Raw genomic sequence first — 18,318 nt, forward strand, 5'->3', positions numbered from 1 at the left:
AATATTTCTTTTCTTCATATTTTGTCCTGATCTATTTTTATTTATTGAATTCGAGTTTGGAATATAATTATGTGTGCATTTTCTTGTTTTTGTTCTGATATCAATAATTACTCAACTGTTCTTGTCTATCAATCTGTAATTATTTTTAACAGAATGTTGATTTTGTTACATAATATAAAAGCACACCAAGATGAAAACTTTAGCTCTTACTCTGGTTGTGGTGATGATGCTGTCAGTGATGCAAGTGACTTCTGCCCGCAGGGCTTGTGAGTGTCAAACTTATCACATTTGCTTTTGTTACATTGAAACAAAGCAGACTTAATTTTCCTAATGTGGACTTCAGATATAATTCTAGATTGCTAATTTGATTGGCTGTTATACAAATTATGCCAAATTAGTTACCTTACTTTCGACATTTTATTTTCCACTCGTTTTCGATATCGAACTGTGAAACGCCGATTTCATCCTTCATATCACGCACGCATACGCACACCCACACACCCTCACACACACACACCCTCGCGCACACGCATACACACACATCGTTCGAAACCTGAAACTCTTGAAAGTCGTTCGTTTTAGTATAACACGTCACAGCCATGTCTTGCTGGGCGTTCCGATGATGTATCACACAGATTTAACACACTCGAATTCCTCCTCCTGTCCGATAACATCTGACCAGTTTGTAACATAAGATCTGTTATGAATTAAAGTTTGTTGTAGAAGTCAAATTACAATCATTATTTCCCATCAGGATATATATAATTATTACCAGTGTAGTCAAATATGTATGATTTCATTTTGCAGATTGCCTGTTGCCTCCAAATGCTGGTCGTGGACAACTAGCTAAAACGAGATTCTATTGGGACACTGCAGCAGCACAGTGTCGGCAGTTCACCTACAGAGGCTGGGGTGGAAACGCCAACAGATTTGTCACGCGCGAAAATTGTAGGACTGTATGTCTGGAATGAACCCACAGATAATTAAAATGTCGAAAAGTCCAAAGTCAATTATTATTTACTAAAAATGTAAAACATCTATGTAGCTACGTCAGTTTATCTTATATACATAACCTTTTAAGTAAACTATACATCTAAAGAAAAAAATGACCGAGTTTCTTAACCTTACATCATCAGAATGCTCGACTTCATTCAAAATATGTGTTATGCTATTAAATAAAACATATTGCAGTTAATGAGAATTTCTCTTTATTTTATTACAGTATTGTCAACAGCATTTTAATGCATATTACTGTAACAAAATAGGGTTCAGCGTAACACATTTGGATTTTCATATGGGATTGGTTGAAATAAGTTTAAAGCTTAAATAACAGTTCGTTTAATGTTTAATAGTGTATCAATAAAACACATATATGTAGTTCACAGGGGTGTGGATAATTACTTGCATATATACACTTAGGTTGGTGTAGTCTGGGCCCCAATAATCCCATCAGTGGGTGTACAGCTTCGGCCAGTTCATTAATTAGAGACTATCCCCACTTCCTTGATAATTAAACTTTACCGTTCGGACAGTGGCCACCTAGTGGTGGAGTAATTATTAGGTTCTATTTCAAGTAACAAATTAGCAGGTGGAATCTCAACCTTGCACCTCGAGTACAGGTGGCTATACTTCAACAGTCATATCAGCTTGCAAAAAGTGAAGTCCATTTAAGGGGATAGCGGGTCAGAATAGGTCAAGATGGGATAAATAGAAGTTAGATTCTGGGGATAGGACAGAAGGTGTTTGGACACCCGACTGCACGGTCATAGACGGCCTTGGGGGAGCCCACCGGATGGACAGTTCTGATACGAGACACAATGTGAAGTACTAGTATGAGTATATGAACTCTGTATGTTGATGAAATGTTGCTTTTGTACATGTAACATTATTATTATTCAACATGTAATAAACATGGCTATTACCAACAAGTACGTTTGTTTACGCCTACTGTGTTACATTACATCTTTGTTATATCTACAGTATCTGATGTTATAACATAGGTAACTATAGTACAATAAGTACGTTGTTAACTAGATACGAAACACGTTTTGAGACCAGTACTTTCTTAATTAGATTATCTACCACACTGAATATTACACAGAACTTAGGTAGTAATGTATTTACAATTGTTCTACTAGTGTGGAATTTCAATAACATCGACAAGGTAGGGTTTTAAAATGGCCTAAATACAGCAGCTTGTGTGTGCTATTGGTAGCCTTACGTTTAAAATGAATTTGTGGCTTTGTTTGCTGATAATTCTTAAAACACTTAGCACACATACTAGAATTCTGATCATCAGTAAAATTATTACCCCCGCTTTTAAAACATCAAACAACCAATTGTGTTGGGGAAGTCTTATATCTTTATCAGATTTCTGAGTTGTAATGTCTCTCATACAGACAACTTTACAGCCCGCATCTACACATCTACTTCTCATTGTGAGAACGGTACTGTATTAGGTGTTAAAGTCTCCGTCTTTGTAGAAAAAATGTAGAAATTAATCTCAAGAACAATTGATGATATTGGGGTATAAGGGATATATAGTTTATTGTTGGCATATTTGTATAATAACTATCGGTCATATAATATATCATAATTAATGTTTTGATTATCATTGTCAGATATAGTCATTCAAGGACCTGTCAGCATTACTCGTATGTGTGCTAGGGGTTGTTAGATATAAGGGAAGGCACATGTGTACATGATGGTTAGGAGTACAACAGGGTGGTCTCCCATGTCCACCATTGTTCAACAAGGCATTGGGGTGATACAAACCAAAGCCAAAAATCAACACTTTGCACAAATTGTGAAATTGAGATCTTTCGGCAGGATTAGGGTCAGAGATAAAGTTATCTATATGCTATATTATTTTGAATGGACTGAATATGGAAGACATTCAAAATACCATTTGTTCATAAAAACTGAACAATCAATGATATTGACGGTATACTGTCTCGTTCTAGTATCTCGTTATTTAGTTTATGGTTCGAACATTCCTATTTCGTTAGAATAATAATTTTTTTATCTGTTTTGTGAGTCTCGGCATTCATAGTCTAGCAATGTTACGTAATTAATTAATTAGCCAAGTGCGTCATCGAAAAATTTGAATCAAATGTAAAGTCAAAGGAACCAACTTTGATGGGACAAATCGATGTATCGGTGAGTGGTCTTGAAGGGTGAACAAATCTTTAGGCTGACATCTATGGGGAATTAGTATTGTTGGAAAACCCATCTTTGTACAACAGACACACAGGTGAGAGACACTTCTTGTTAGCTATTCTAGAAGTTTTTTAAAATGTTCTAACTGGCGGTTGTCTTTGGATACACTTTCAGTATAAAAGAATATCTGTCGACGTGTCAAAGTTTTTATTCAAGCTGATTTTTTTTTTAAACTAGTGGAAAGTAACATAAAAAGAAATTGTAGGGAATCTTGAAAAAGTTCCAGTAGAATAAGACAATGTGTTTCGGTATGGTGAGCGTCTTCAGCTTCATCAACGACACCTACCATTCATAATATATTTGTGAAAATTAACTGTTACTTTGGAGCCGAAAATGAAATGTCATTACCCCAAACAGCTGAATAGTTTAACATTAATTTATCAATTTGTGAAATGATTTTGAATAATTTTACTTATCTAAAATGAATTCTTTACATGTATTAAACCAAAAAATAAAGCATTCATTTATTTCAAATCACAAATGAGAAATCATATATAAAACTTCAAAAGTCAACGTTTTAATTTAATTGTTTTATTGATAACCTTGGAATATACTGTACAGTTTTTTACCTAGCTAAATATCTGCCTATACGTTTACCGATATTTTGACAAGAAATTTACTAATAAAAATAGAAAAAAGTAATAAATGATCAAAGGACAAAACAGAAACATGAATTCAAGTAGGAGTTCGTCATACTATTTTATCTCATAATTTAAAAGCTGTTGGTAATCTTGGAACAGATATGTCTATGTTTGAGTCGACGTTGTCCAAAGACAAACTATCTATCGCCATAATTAAATATATAATGGATATATGTTCAGGAGAAATAATCGGTAAGCTATTAATAACAGACTAACGCCAGTGACCGTGACCGAATCCAGGCAGTCGCCGGAAGCTACAGAATGACAACAGATTATACTATAAATAACACGAAACTTGACATCCCACAACAGCTGTCGTACATGTTAAATAAATGATGTGCTTGTTTAAGGGATTTCTGTGCTGTTTTCCTATTGTTCAAGATAATCACTAGTAATTGTGATTTGTAAGGATGTGGGCGGTGCAAAAACAGAACAGTGCTTATATTTTACTATTATTTTGGATGAGAAAGAAATATATCTTTCTGGAATAATATAGATTGGAATTTTTGAAACAGAAGGACAGTTTATTTTAGTACTTCCTTGAATAAATACCTAAACATAGAAATGAAACGACTAAACATATGTAAATTACAAATTCAGATAATATTAATATCCCCGCGCATTTGGTAGTTAATTGAGAACATTATCATCATAATAGCGTCACACTCGTGTTCATGAATACGAATAACACTTCGTTAAGCATGCCCGTTCGAAGTATACAAGGAATTAAAATCGATTTTTTTATTGTATTTTTGTTCTATATCAAGCATTCACATTTTGTGGCTGACATAAATCCGTTGAAGATCTTTTTCGTCGTGTTTGATAGTTTTATCATGTTTGTTTAAGTGTATATTATCATTACAATTGATCACGTGATGCATTAATTATCCATGATTTATCCGGATGCTATAGTTATGGGTTTGCACAACGTTACAAGTTGTGTACACGATGTACGCAAGATGTATGCAAGATATGTGCACGATAGGAAAACTCGACGACATTTTCTACTGCACATCTGTGAGCACGGTGTGCGGTTCTGTCACACAGATGATTCTATCGTGGTAGATATAAATCTGGGCATGACTGATAAATAAGTTTAATAAGGTTTACATAATTAATTTACAAGATTACAACTGAGTCTATTTCCTAACTCAGCCACAAATCTATCGGTTTTAGACTGAATAGTTATAAACACTGGTCATTACACTGCAAGAATATTTTGTTTACAAATTACCACGCGTGACGTCGACCAGTCTAAATGGATTATTTATTTGTTTATGACGGGTTTGCTGTTGATAGCCACAAAAGACACCATGCATAGACCACAAAGATGTAAGCTGTCTAATAACACACGTCAAAGGATATAAAATATATTTAATGGGTTACTGTAACAACGATTATTTTCAACACGAAGATTAAATGATGTTGTCATTCTTCAAGTTAATTTTAAACATGAGCTGCAGTCTATCCTGAAATAACACACTCACGATACAGTATCGTGCGTACAACTGTGTGAAAGGATCGCACATTTTGTGCGATTTGTTAAAAAATGTTAGCTAATATTATGGATTGAAAATTAAGCGGAAATTTGTGAATATATTAGTAAATAGCGAGCACATGAACATTGGAATAGATCAATTATTATAAAAGTAATTTTAATGCGACAATTTTCGAAACAATCTATTATTATCAGGTAAACTTGATCTGCATCCGTACAAACTGATTCAGGACCGGTCTTGTCTGCCGCCGCACCTGCCAATTCCAAACACTTATTAATACTGACAACACAACATTTAAAACAAAATTGTTGAAACAGTTGATGTATTTGATTAATACCTCCGCGATGTTAATCCGTAAACCAATATCTTACCTAATAATGTAAAATATTTCGAGCAATACGCTTATAAAAAGACATCAATAAACCTATATAAACATCAATTAGTCACATGTCTCTCATTTGACGCCTGATGTCCTAGTACAACTAAAAAAAACTTTTCATTTTTTTTTCAAAACTGAAACTGTTAATCAATTCCAGCACTTTTTGCAAAGTACAAGAAGGAGGTACAGAAGATATATAAAATTGTTAAGACTTGGTGACAACTTCGCCGACTAGCCATTTTCTATCAATGGTATACTATTATATTTGAAACCTTTATGTAATTCAGTTTATCATACGTATTTTGACGAGAATTGTGACCTAATTGTACAGTGTTTTGTTAACACCTGTCTCTAAATGATGATACACTACATGTAACTGAAGAACAGAACACACGAGAAAGAGTTTGTATAATGTATTGGACAGAAGTATTGGAGTCACAATGCCACACTGATACTCATAGCGTTGAACAGAACACATGGCGAAAAGAATCTTGGATTTGCGAAAAGTTTGAAAACCAACTGCTTGTGTACCAACATTGTAGTGTAAGAGTTACTGACTGATTGCTGCAGTCACTACTTTAATGATACGAACACTATCAAGTTAACTTTATATGTTCATTAAAACATGATTGTAACCGCAATGTGATGAAGAAAGACTTTGAAGCGAGTATGTCTGACGTGCTACATTAATTAAGCGATCGTGATGTTAATGAATAAAGGTAATCAATGTAATACTACCTTCAGAATAGAGACAAATACCTTTATTAGTGTTACTACATAGAACATCATGGTTAGACCAAATTTTTTTTCTGAATTTGAGTTTGGATAATGATTATATTGACATGTTGTTATTTTTTTATAAAGAATTACCAGACCGTTTTTATCTAACTTATCATCAGGTTTTATTTGTAATTATGGAAACAGGATATATAACATTATTAAAATCAATGCCATCTACTAAAAAAAGTCTATATGACAATACTCTGTTTCTAAATAAATAAAATCTGTTTCATTTACATACCTGTTGTATATTGATGGTTTACATCTGATACAGAAAGAGTCATAAATTTTGTGCATTGCAATGTATGTTAACAACAACAAATCAATTTATTATTTAGAAAGTTGTGCACTTTAGATTATGTATGTTTCGTATGATGTTAATGAGTTCAGAAGTCACGCATCGGTCAATGCGAAACATCTGGTCATTTGATTAATATACTCTGTACGAGTTATATAAATGACCATTTACTTGAGTATAAAAGACTACAATCAAGCTTGTATTGTACGCCTATTTCGCCTAACATTCGCTACCGTCGTTTAAGGTAAGTTGTTACTTTATACTAACACACGATAATTTCTTCTTAGTTCTGTAGTTAGTATCAACCAGTTGGTTCAGACTATGATTTCCAGTTAATCTTGTTGCATCGTTATTTACAGAACGAGTAGGAAGGTTGATATTAAGAAAAAAAATCTCACAGAATTAATAGGGATCGTAGTTAATAGTTAAAGATTAAAATTATTTATCACGCCGACAAAACAGATTATAGGAATGTTTATTTAGTATTATTCTCAGTACTATATGTAAACCGCAAAGTTCAGAATGCAATACACCGAATAGTTTAATCTATCACTTTACAATTATGTCAAGTGGACGTATACTAGAATACTATTCACATTTTCAAAACATTATCTATATTTCGGAATTAAAGTAGGAGTAAGGACATTTCATATAACAGCATGTAAGTAGTATATAAAGCTATGACTGTACAGGAAGACATATAAGTATTATTTAATCTATCTATATTTATCCGCGTATAATCACATCACAGTCAGGACATGATTTTGTAATGTAGTTTTATAGTATCTATAACAACGCAGCTGTAATTAGCCTTATTCTCCTAATACTTTCTCAGGAATATCCATGTTAATATTTCTTTTCTTCATATTTTGCCCTGAGCTATTTTTATTTATTGAATTCGAGTTTGGAATAAAATTATGTAAACATGTGAGCATTTTCTTGTTTTTGTTCTTATATACATAATTACTCAACTGTTCTTGTCTATCAATCTGTAATTATTTTTTACAGAATGTTGATTTTGTTACATAATATCTTTGGTTCTGAAACACTGATTTTTTCCTTTATTAAAAGCACACCAAGATGAAAACTTTAGCTCTTACTCTGGTTGTGGTGATGATGCTGTCAGTGATGCAAGTGACTTCTGCCCGCAGGGCTTGTGAGTGTCAAACTTATCACATTTGCTTTTGTTACATTGAAACAAAAGCAGACTTAATTTTCTCAATGTGGACTTTAGATAAAATTTTAGATTGCTAATTTGATTGGCTGTTATACAAATTATGCCAAATTAGTTACCTTACTTTCGACATCTAATTTTCCACTCGTTTTCGATATCGAACTGTGAAACGCCGAAGGAAACATACTCTCTCCCGATAACACACAAACGGTTCTTCATGTTTCATCCTTCATATCACGCACGCACGCACACCCCCACACACTCGCACACCTACACACACACATGCACACGCACACACCCTCACACACACACACACACACACACACACACCCACACACACGCATACACACACCTACACACACATGCACACGCACACACCCTCACACATACACACACACCCTCTCACACACACACCCTCACACACACGCACACGCATACACACACTCTACTCGTTCGTTTTAGTCTTACACGACACAGCCATGTCTTGCTGGGCGTTCCGACGATGTATCACACAGATTTAACACAGTCGAATTCCTCCTCCTTTCCCATAACATCTGACCAGTTTGTGATATAAGATCTGTTATCAGTTGAAGTTTGTTGCAGAAGTCAAATTACAATCATCATTTCCCATCAGGATATATATAATTATTACCAGTGTAGTCAAATATGTATGTTTTCATTTTGCAGATTGCCTGTTGCCTCCAGATGCTGGTCGTGGAGACCTGGCTAAAAAGAGATTCTATTGGGACACTGCAGCAGCACAGTGTCGGCAGTTCACCTACAGAGGCTTGGGTGGAAACGCCAATAGATTCGCCACGCTCGAAAATTGTAGGACTGTATGTCTTGAATGAACCCACAGATAATTAAAATGCCGAAAAGTCCAATTATTATTAACTAAAAATGTAAAACATCTATGTAGCTACGTCAGTTTATCTTATATACATAACCTTTTAAGCAAAATATACATTTAAAGAAAAAAAATGACCGAGTTTCTTAACCTGAAATAATCAGAATGCTCAACATCATTCAAAATATGTATTATGCTATTAAATAAAACATATTGCAGTTAATGAGAATTTCTCTTTATTTTATTACATTATTGTCAACAGCATTTTAATGCATATTACGTCTTTATTATATCTACAGTATCTGATGTTATAACATAGGTAACTATAGTACAATTAACACGTTTAAGATCAAGTAAAATTGTTAACTAGATACGAAACAGGTTTTGAGACCAGTACTTTCGTAATTAGATTATCTACCACACTGAATATTACACAGAACTTCTACTAGTGTGGAATTTCAATAACGTCGCCAAGAAATCCAACATTTCGGAGGCTATAGGTTTCACAGTAACTGTACAACGTTGACCAACTCTTGAGCTAACCACTGCCTCCCAACCATTTCCGTCAAACTGTAGAAAACGGATATTTTTAAACGGTCAATACCAGCGTTAATTTACGTAACTGAAGCCGTGCATTAGTCATCGCTTATGATATTGACCAATTATTATAATGATTTTTACATCATAAATGTCATTTCATGCTTTGTGAACAGATGTCCCTTTGATATACTGATAATGGTGGGCGCTTTCTAAATACCAAATTCGTTTATGAAATAGCATTAACTCCCATCTCCCGCTGTAGTGTGGTAGCCATCGCGGCCCTCTCAATCTCCGTCTCCTCGGGGGGATACTAATTCGTTAGTGCTTTGTACACATATTAGATAACTTAACACCCCTTGAACACAAGTAGGCTCACCCATTCATTGCAGTTGATCGCTTATAGGGGAAACAACATAGGGGTGTTAAGCAAGGTGTCCCGAGAAGCTGCTGTAATAGTTATAGGATGACCTTTGAACCAGAAAGAAAATACTGTAGAAACCACGCGTCCGTCTTTGTTCCCGATTCATAGTAAAGGAAGAAGAAACATCCTAAAAACACTTAGATATTTAGGTAAGTGCATTTGTGAAATAATGGGGTTTTATGCATACAACGTGTCTAGGATATATTTTTTTTCATTGATATAGAGTGCGCCTTACTACACCCGTTAGTAACACTGCTTATGATCTATGCCGTTTAATTCCAATCAATACATTTAAGTTGTCAACTTGTCTATTTGCGTCCGTTAGAATAAAAAAAGTTTCAAATATAATTGATGGGATGGTGGTGTATATATATGTATAATGTTCCTTGTATACATACATGGATATATGTCTCAGTAAATATGTATTAATTAAAAGAGGATATCTGCATCCTGCAAAATATATGTATTTATTTCTAGTTTTATGTTGTGTATATATCACATAGGTATTTGTCTTTTCAATAATTGTACTAAAAACACACAAGTAAGTAACACCTTTGAAGAATTTAGAGTGAGACACAGAGCCAAACAATTGATTAAACTGCATCATACCGCTGGTACGTCCCCCTAGAACATGTCAGTGATGTTAAAGGCCTAAATTTTGAAGCCTTGGAGACGATTGTGGAGAGGGGAAGCAGCCCGATAATTAGATTAATTTCAAAATTTCCATACATCAGATAATTTAGACAAGTACATGTGTATGTTCTGGACCGTGCCATTATTTGAATGACTTAACCTCGGGGTCTTAGCTCCACAACCAATGTCTATCATCAGCTATTTTAAAGATCGTACAAAAACACCCAGGTGAATATATTATTTTAGGGTGTCTATCTGCGACGTATCGTGGCTGTATTAAGAAAACTGTAAGACAATTATGATAGATGTAAAATAATTTCCCTAATAGGTGTCATGGATAACGGAAATCGGAACATATATATAAAATAAATTGTGTACCAAGTTTATTCAGACAAATACACAAAACAACATAACGTACAGGTTTATCTTGACAAACATGTGTCAACTGATTAAGTTTAATTGTAGTTTAAGAAAATAAAACGCATGTGAAAAGTTTGTATAACGTTAATCGATATCAGTATTTCTATATTAATTGACATACAGTTAAGTCGAACCTCGTTATTGTAAGCTCGGCGGGACCAAGGTAAACTTTGAGATAACCGAATATTCGATTTAAGTGAGTTCTAATATTTTGTGTAAAGTTCGGCAGGGACGGGCGAGAAACTTCGAATGAAACGTAGTCTTCGGGTTATAAGAGTTCGAGATAATGAGATACACTGAGCAAAATTTTGTCCAAATTTGTCGTGAAGAATATGTCTTTATGGAAAGATGCCATATTTTCGATAATCCTGTTTCTAGTGACTTAGCAAAATTACGACAGTTAAGGTATATTGATTTATCAATTAATAAAAGGGAAATATTTCACATCTTGTGCATTACATTTGCGGTATATCGTTTTCTTATTAATTTAAGTAGATGAAATGTTTAAATGATGATGATTGATCGTCCTATGTTAATAACGAGTAGATAAGTAAGAGGAATGATAATAATTTATCATTTCTATATAAAGCATATTACTGTATATGTTTTCTCCAGGTAACATGGCCGAGACCACATGGTCGCGCTACCGCTGTGTCCTGATCCTGGCAGGTTTGTTCGTGATTGGTGCGTTGACAGTCATTTTGGGCGTCGCCCTTGGTGTAATAGCCAATCAAGTTGATGATACACACGAAGGCGTGGTTCAAAGAGTGTTGGATGAGTACCCACTGATAGACGGGTAAGAATGGGCATCAAATTACATATTTTTATCAACAGGGAAATGTGTTGTCAAATACTCATTTAGGATCTTTTTAGCATTATCAAACACCTGATCTACCTAACTTTCTTACAGGTAGAGAGAATAATTCACAAGCAGTACTGTAATCAGGCGAGCTTTAAAAAAAAGGTGAACTAAACGAACTCCTAAGAACAGAGACATATGTGTTATATATGTCTCTGCTAAGAAGTAATAAACCATACATGAAGCACAATAGTAAACATGTAGAGATTGCAGATGTTTGTCTTTTATGGTGTCGATAAATAAAAATTGCCTTACACCAAAACATTAAACAAACTGATAATATTATATTTATGTTTACCTGTATCAGTCTTTCTAAGACTCAATTTAACAAATAAAAAAAAACTTAATATGAGTACAGAATCTTAATTCAAACTCATATGCGATGAAACTATGGTGAACATGAATGAACTAATCTGGATTCACATGTAAGAAATCAAATCTAATTTTTCTTTGTTTTCAGTCACAACGATTTACCTTGGTCAATTCGTCAAGCAACTCAAAATAAAGTCTATTCGTTTGACCTTAACGACGACATAACACAGATATGGACAGAGGACACAAACGTAACTGATCCTACAATAGCATGGATGCCTTCCGCCACAGATATACCCAGGCTTCGTCAGGGCAAAGTTGGAGCACAGGTTAATATTTTTTAACAAGACGAGCACATTTCAGTGTTTTATGACAGAATAAGACAAATTATAGATATATCAATCTGTCTTAAACGTATATTAGATAATTTCGGAATTAGAATTCATAATAATTTTCCCGTTCTCCCATGTAATATACCTTGAAGTAAGAGCCGTTATCGGACAAACAACCATTTGAGTATGAAATCATCAAATTTTACTACGCGCGTACAATACGGCAAAATACTATGAATGACATTTAGATTCTAGTATAAAGGGTAATACCTGAATGTTACGGTATGGATAAAATATTCTTTTAGCTTAGAACTCACTTAGATAAAAGGAAGTTATATCATTTCTTGTTACTGTTATAGTTCTGGGCGATCTTTGTGGCGTGCTCGTCCGCTGGTAAGGACGCCGTGCGGATGGCTTTAGATCAGATCGATGTCGTGTACAAGTTTGTGCGTCGGTACTCCGACGTCTTCGAGATGGTCAGGACGGCCGACGGTATGTTATAGTACAATGTCGTCTGCATGCTTGTTCTTTTTGGTTGTCTTTTAAGATATAAGCCCGACTAATGAGTGCGATCTTATAAATAGTTCTGGTGGTACTACATCTACAGGAAAATATCAAAATGAAAACCATTTTGTTTTGATTTTGACAATAGACTGTGATACATAAATTTTTGATATATTTCCCATTTAACTGCTTAATCACAGATATTTTTTTTCGCACGAGATTCTAAATGTTTCCTTTTTACAGGGATACTGGATGCATTCCGAAGGAAAAAAATTGCTAGCGCCATAGGGATCGAAGGAGGTCACATGATCGGTAATACCCTCGGGGTTCTTCGTATGTACTATGAGTTAGGGGCTCGTTACCTGACTTTAACCCACAGTTGTGATACCGACTGGTAAGTTACGTAATTGGAATTTTCCATGATTATAGATAATATTGCTTTGTTAATATTAAATACTTGAATTCAAGTTTTTGAAATGTTTCTCAAGTACATGTGGATCAATACTAGAATAATTATTTTTATAACGGATTGTTTTCTTATCAAACTTTGATACATAACATCTCTCTCATTGAACGCAGTATGTTACAATATGACATTTAATCATTAGCGACAATTGTAATTCCTATATGCAGCGCCGCCGTTAAGGCATTCGTTTGTGAACTTCATAAGTCATTCATATGTCGTACATGTCATTTATATATCGTATAAATGATCGTAAGTTCAAGACAAGTGAAATATGTCTTCAAGTTTCCAAACATGTAAAATATAAATTGCTATCACAAGCATTTGAATATGATCCTATGTATATACATTGTTTCCTACAAGTAAGCATTTACATTATAAAGATTCGTGTAAGTAATGATGAGAAATATGTCCTTTCCTTATGCAGAGTTATCTGTCCTTGTGAGCAAATTTTGATTATTACGTTATTTGTCTGTAAGAGAAACGCTTTCAGAAGAAGATGTAATTTTTTTCATGCAAACCACTGGCGTAACAATCAAAACCTGTTCAAAAGTATATTATGTCTTTATGTTGTGAGGAGTTATCTGTCCTTGTTAGCAAATTTTGATTATTACGTCTTTTGTCTGTAAGAGAAACGCTTTCAGAAGAAGATGTAATTTTTTTTCATGTAAAATCAAAACCTGTTCAAAAGTATAACAATCCTTGTTAGCAAATTTTGATTAATCCAGAAGAAGATGTAATTTTTTCATGCAAATTAATGACGTAACAATCCAAATCTGCTCAAAAGTAAATTCTGTCTTTTTGTTAGGCGGAGTTATCTGCTCTGTGAGCAGATTTTGATTGTTACGGTGAGAGTAACGTTTCGAGAAGGAGGCTTAATCTGCCCACGCTAACTAGTGACGTTAAAATCAATACCTGATTATAAAGGGAGATAATTTTGCCTTATAAAAAGTCGGACCTGCTTCGGTACATTGTTATGTGTAATTCAAAACAGGAGGAGATAATTGTTATTTTTTTTACTATTTTTTCATATTTCGGCGAGTCATGCAGGACATCATTTGAAAGAAGCATGACTTTATGTTTATAGTTTTCTTGAAACTACGTATTGTTCTGTCGAACTTTTATTAAGTAGCATATGGGTAAAATAATGTAATTTCACTCACCAGCAATCATTACAGAATTTTATCGTTTTACAAACATGTTTTTGTTTGATATTAGAGAGATGTGAAGAACAGATAACATTTACAAATGGTTTCGTTTTAAGGGCAGACAACTATTTAGTTGACCTCAATGGAACATCGACAAGAGGACTTACAGATTTTGGCAAGGTACAGAAACAATGAATTTTGAATATTTCTATTCTTTTGTCCTTCCAGGTCGCTTCAACGTATGTTTTTAATTAAGGAAGGCAAAATGTGTAATAAATGTGTATAAATGGGGCCATAACTAGTTCCTCATTGATGCTTGATGTAGTGAGATCAAGGCAGTTGTTTCCAAAATAATTGAAACGCCTGGAAAAAGAAACGAAATAAAGTGCTGATATATTTAATTTTCTCCTCTGGTATCGAACAAGACCATTTGTAGGTACAATAATTGTATTATCTCGTGTAATTCGACCCTACTCTAAATCATCACAAAAGTTTGTTAATTTAATGCTACAAAATGTGAGCCTTTTTTTTCAATAAACACTTTAAGCACTTTTTGGAAATCATGTACGTTTCTCGCACTAGCAACTAAGATGATGCCGATTTCTAATTACTGTTTTCTAATATGTAGAGATGATTCCCAAACATCAGAAAAGGCATAGTGATTTTATTGCAATCCTCGTTCATTAATTTTTGCCTTTTACATTTACAGATAGTTGTCATGGAGATGAATCGATTAGGAATGATGATAGATCTATCTCATGTGTCACATCAGACCATGATCGACGCTATTATGACGTCAAAAGCGCCTATTTTCTTCAGTCACTCAAATGTCTTCACCTTGTGTAATCACTACAGAAATGTACAGGACGACATCCTCGATTTAACGGTAGGTCAAGGTCAAGGTCAAGGTCAAAGTGCAGATTGGAGAGGAGATAGTTTTCATCCAATTCTATCATTATGCAGGGTATTGCTATAATTTCTGTCAAAATCATATCGATATGAGGATACCAGGTATCATAGCCAGCGAAGACGGTCACCGTTATTCATCTACGGCAATAGCTGAGGGATTAGATGTGTTCATGAACCCTTCAATTAATTAATTTTATTTGTTTTTATTTTATTTTTACAGAAAGAAAATGGAGGCATAATAATGGTGAATTTTTACAATGGTTACCTAAACTGTGAACCAAATCAACAACAAAACACAACAATTGAGACAGTAGCTGGTAAGTTTGTCATCAAACAAGAAGATTGATCAGGTAAACATTCTCTTAGGCTGTCTACCGATTCCAGCATATCATTCCATTCACTAGATATATATATTTACTGTGATAGAAAACTATTTACTTCCAAATCATTAAAACAGAATCATTATGTCTTACCATTTATGAAATCCTGAAGTAAAGGTAATGGATTCAACATTGTTTAACATTTTCTCGTTCTAGATCACATAGACTACATCAAGGAAAGACTGGGGGCAGACTTTGTAGGGCTTGGTTCGGACTTCGATGGCGTGTACCCGTGAGTTTTTTGTATTATTTTATTTATATCGGACAAACATAAAGATAAGATATGACAGCATAAATATTGCCACTTCTCAACATATTGTTGTGTCACTTGATACCACACAAAATATTATGATATAACTTCCTTTCTGAAACGTCAAAAATACCGACATCTCAACAGATATTCAAAATCGATGAAATGAATACAATATGAGGACAAACAAAAATATGCTATCATCTCATAGTAAGATACAAAAATAATACCCCCAGGTGTTAAGGAAAGGAAAGCGTCCCTTGCTTCATCTACAACGCCACATAAATCTCGGGTCGCGAATTAAATACCACACTCTCAAAAACAACCAGCATTATAATAACGGAGTTACTTAATAAGCTAACAAGCATAAATATATATTCTTGTTGCATCATTATGACAAACAGTTTCCATTAATACCCATCTTTATAATACCCTGTGTTTTAAGCTGATCTCTCCTCGTCGATAATTAGGATGTACTAATGAATACAAGACGTTTCCTATGCTTTATACAATTTGCGCACTATTTCAAAGGGAAATGGAAAAAACAAAAAAAAAAAAAAAAAAAAAAAAAAAACGTTTTAGGAGAATGAAAATGAAACCAAAGGTAATTTCGCTGAATTGATTTGGTATATTAATCATTGTTTCATATAATCTACTATACTCTATGGGTTATGATCACTTTCGATTTCTGCACCCCTGTTGCAAAATTGAAGACTCCGTGCCACCCTTTCTGGACAAGACTAAAAGACCAGTTTGACTTTTCATGTACATAAAAAGAATGTTGTACCAGCTTTGATGTTGGGTGTCACTCTTTGTAATCTTTAAAGGAGGGTATAACTTGTGATTGGTCAGTTTTTCTCTCCTGGAAACCGTTCTAGACCAATCAAATAACTTTGGCTGTGCTTTCAATTGTGCCATGACATGTTCCATGGATGTCGAGATCGATAGTGAGGGAAACACCTGGAATAACGATGCTAGTATCATATTTGCACGAACAAAATTGTATAGGTCTGTGTTTTAACTTTCATTTCATGCACAGATTACCATCAGGTCTGGAAGATGTGTCTAAATACCCTGACCTGTTCTTGGTGCTCCGTAAGAGAGGTTGGACAGAAGCTGAGCTCAGAAAATTATCCGGTGAAAACTTCATTAGGGTTTTCAAGGCAGTAGAACGGGTTAGTATCGTCATATCTGTAGCCTATGTGTATAACAGTTAGCTCCCTTGGAATACTTGCGCATATACTAGCCTTGTCTACCTCACACGCTGCTGTGTTGACAATGGATATGAAGGTTTTACAAAAGTCAAATGTGCAACCAGCACATTTGAAATTCATTTAAGTACAGATCCTTTGACAAGACCAATGTACTATATATAGGAAATATCGTACGAATCTACATTCACTCGAGTGAAAATTAGTGTGTCACAATTCTGTTCTTCCAAACAATAGAATAGAGTATAATACACTGCTTGTACAAGCATACGATATCTGGTTATGTTTATAAATGTGGATTGAAAGGTGAAATTCTCTTGTGTGTAATAAGTACAATCGGGTAACGGACAATGGCAATCGTCTTTGGCCATCATGACCAAAGCAGGTCAACTTTTAAGATTTAAATCAGTTCAAAGTAATAACAATCTAGTAAGAGTTATCGCTCTTTGTATCGTTGTTCTAACCTGGTAACATCTATCAATAAAAGACGTGCAATGGTTACCTATACAAAATTTATATTTCCAACTGTACTGATAACAACGAACTAAAATATATCTTTTCTGTCGACAGGTGCGAGATAGTTTGCGAGACCAATCGCCTTTCGAGGATAGAATTGACGAAGAGCTAATTCAAGTAAAAGAATGCACAACAAACATATAAAACGCAGATTTATCAGTGACGCTTACAATTTGTGGACAACTGGAATACAAACGAGAGAAGTGAGCTGTGTCGGAATAAGTAATATTGTTTTAAAAAAATATGGCATTTAAATATGTGCAGTTACCTCTTGCAGTGTGAATATCCAGGGATCATTTAAAACCGTCACGAGTTTTAAACTACACTGTGAAAATGTTTAAAAACAACTCACCATAAATTAATTGATATGCAAAATTTATTGAACGATAAGGTAAAAACAAGTATTCAGAATGATGCATTGGAAGTAGCAAACAGTACAAACAATGACAGTTAATATGGCAGGGTGAAGGATTGCTCAAAATGTCTTTTTATTGATAAAATGTCTCTAAATGTTTGTACATGTAATTATATATAATTGTTGATAAATATAAATGTATGATTTTGTTTATTGAAGTTCGTGTCG

At 34.2% G+C, this 18,318-nt stretch overlaps 2 protein-coding genes across 2 annotated transcripts; both read left to right on the forward strand.

The window, feature by feature from the left end:
• Window positions 1–190: 190 nt before the first annotated feature.
• LOC132564519 (tissue factor pathway inhibitor-like) lies at window positions 191–8,841 on the forward strand. The gene is made up of 4 exons (XM_060229172.1): window positions 191–266; window positions 808–956; window positions 7,888–7,972; window positions 8,678–8,841. The coding sequence occupies exons 1-4, from the start codon at window positions 191–193 to the stop codon at window positions 8,839–8,841; spliced, it is 474 nt and encodes a 157-aa protein (XP_060085155.1).
• A 2,630-nt stretch (window positions 8,842–11,471) lies between these two features.
• LOC132564523 (dipeptidase 1-like) lies at window positions 11,472–17,879 on the forward strand. Its single transcript, XM_060229177.1, has 10 exons — window positions 11,472–11,647; window positions 12,171–12,351; window positions 12,714–12,846; window positions 13,102–13,252; window positions 14,586–14,649; window positions 15,179–15,355; window positions 15,599–15,695; window positions 15,915–15,990; window positions 17,048–17,183; window positions 17,790–17,879. The coding sequence occupies exons 1-10, from the start codon at window positions 11,472–11,474 to the stop codon at window positions 17,877–17,879; spliced, it is 1,281 nt and encodes a 426-aa protein (XP_060085160.1).
• Window positions 17,880–18,318: the final 439 nt, after the last annotated feature.

Source organism: Ylistrum balloti, unplaced genomic scaffold, assembly GCF_031769215.1.
Source record: "Ylistrum balloti isolate Yb309-2 unplaced genomic scaffold, AGI_CSIRO_Ybal_v1 Utg372350, whole genome shotgun sequence".
NCBI classification, from domain to species: Eukaryota; Metazoa; Mollusca; class Bivalvia; order Pectinida; family Pectinidae; genus Ylistrum; species Ylistrum balloti.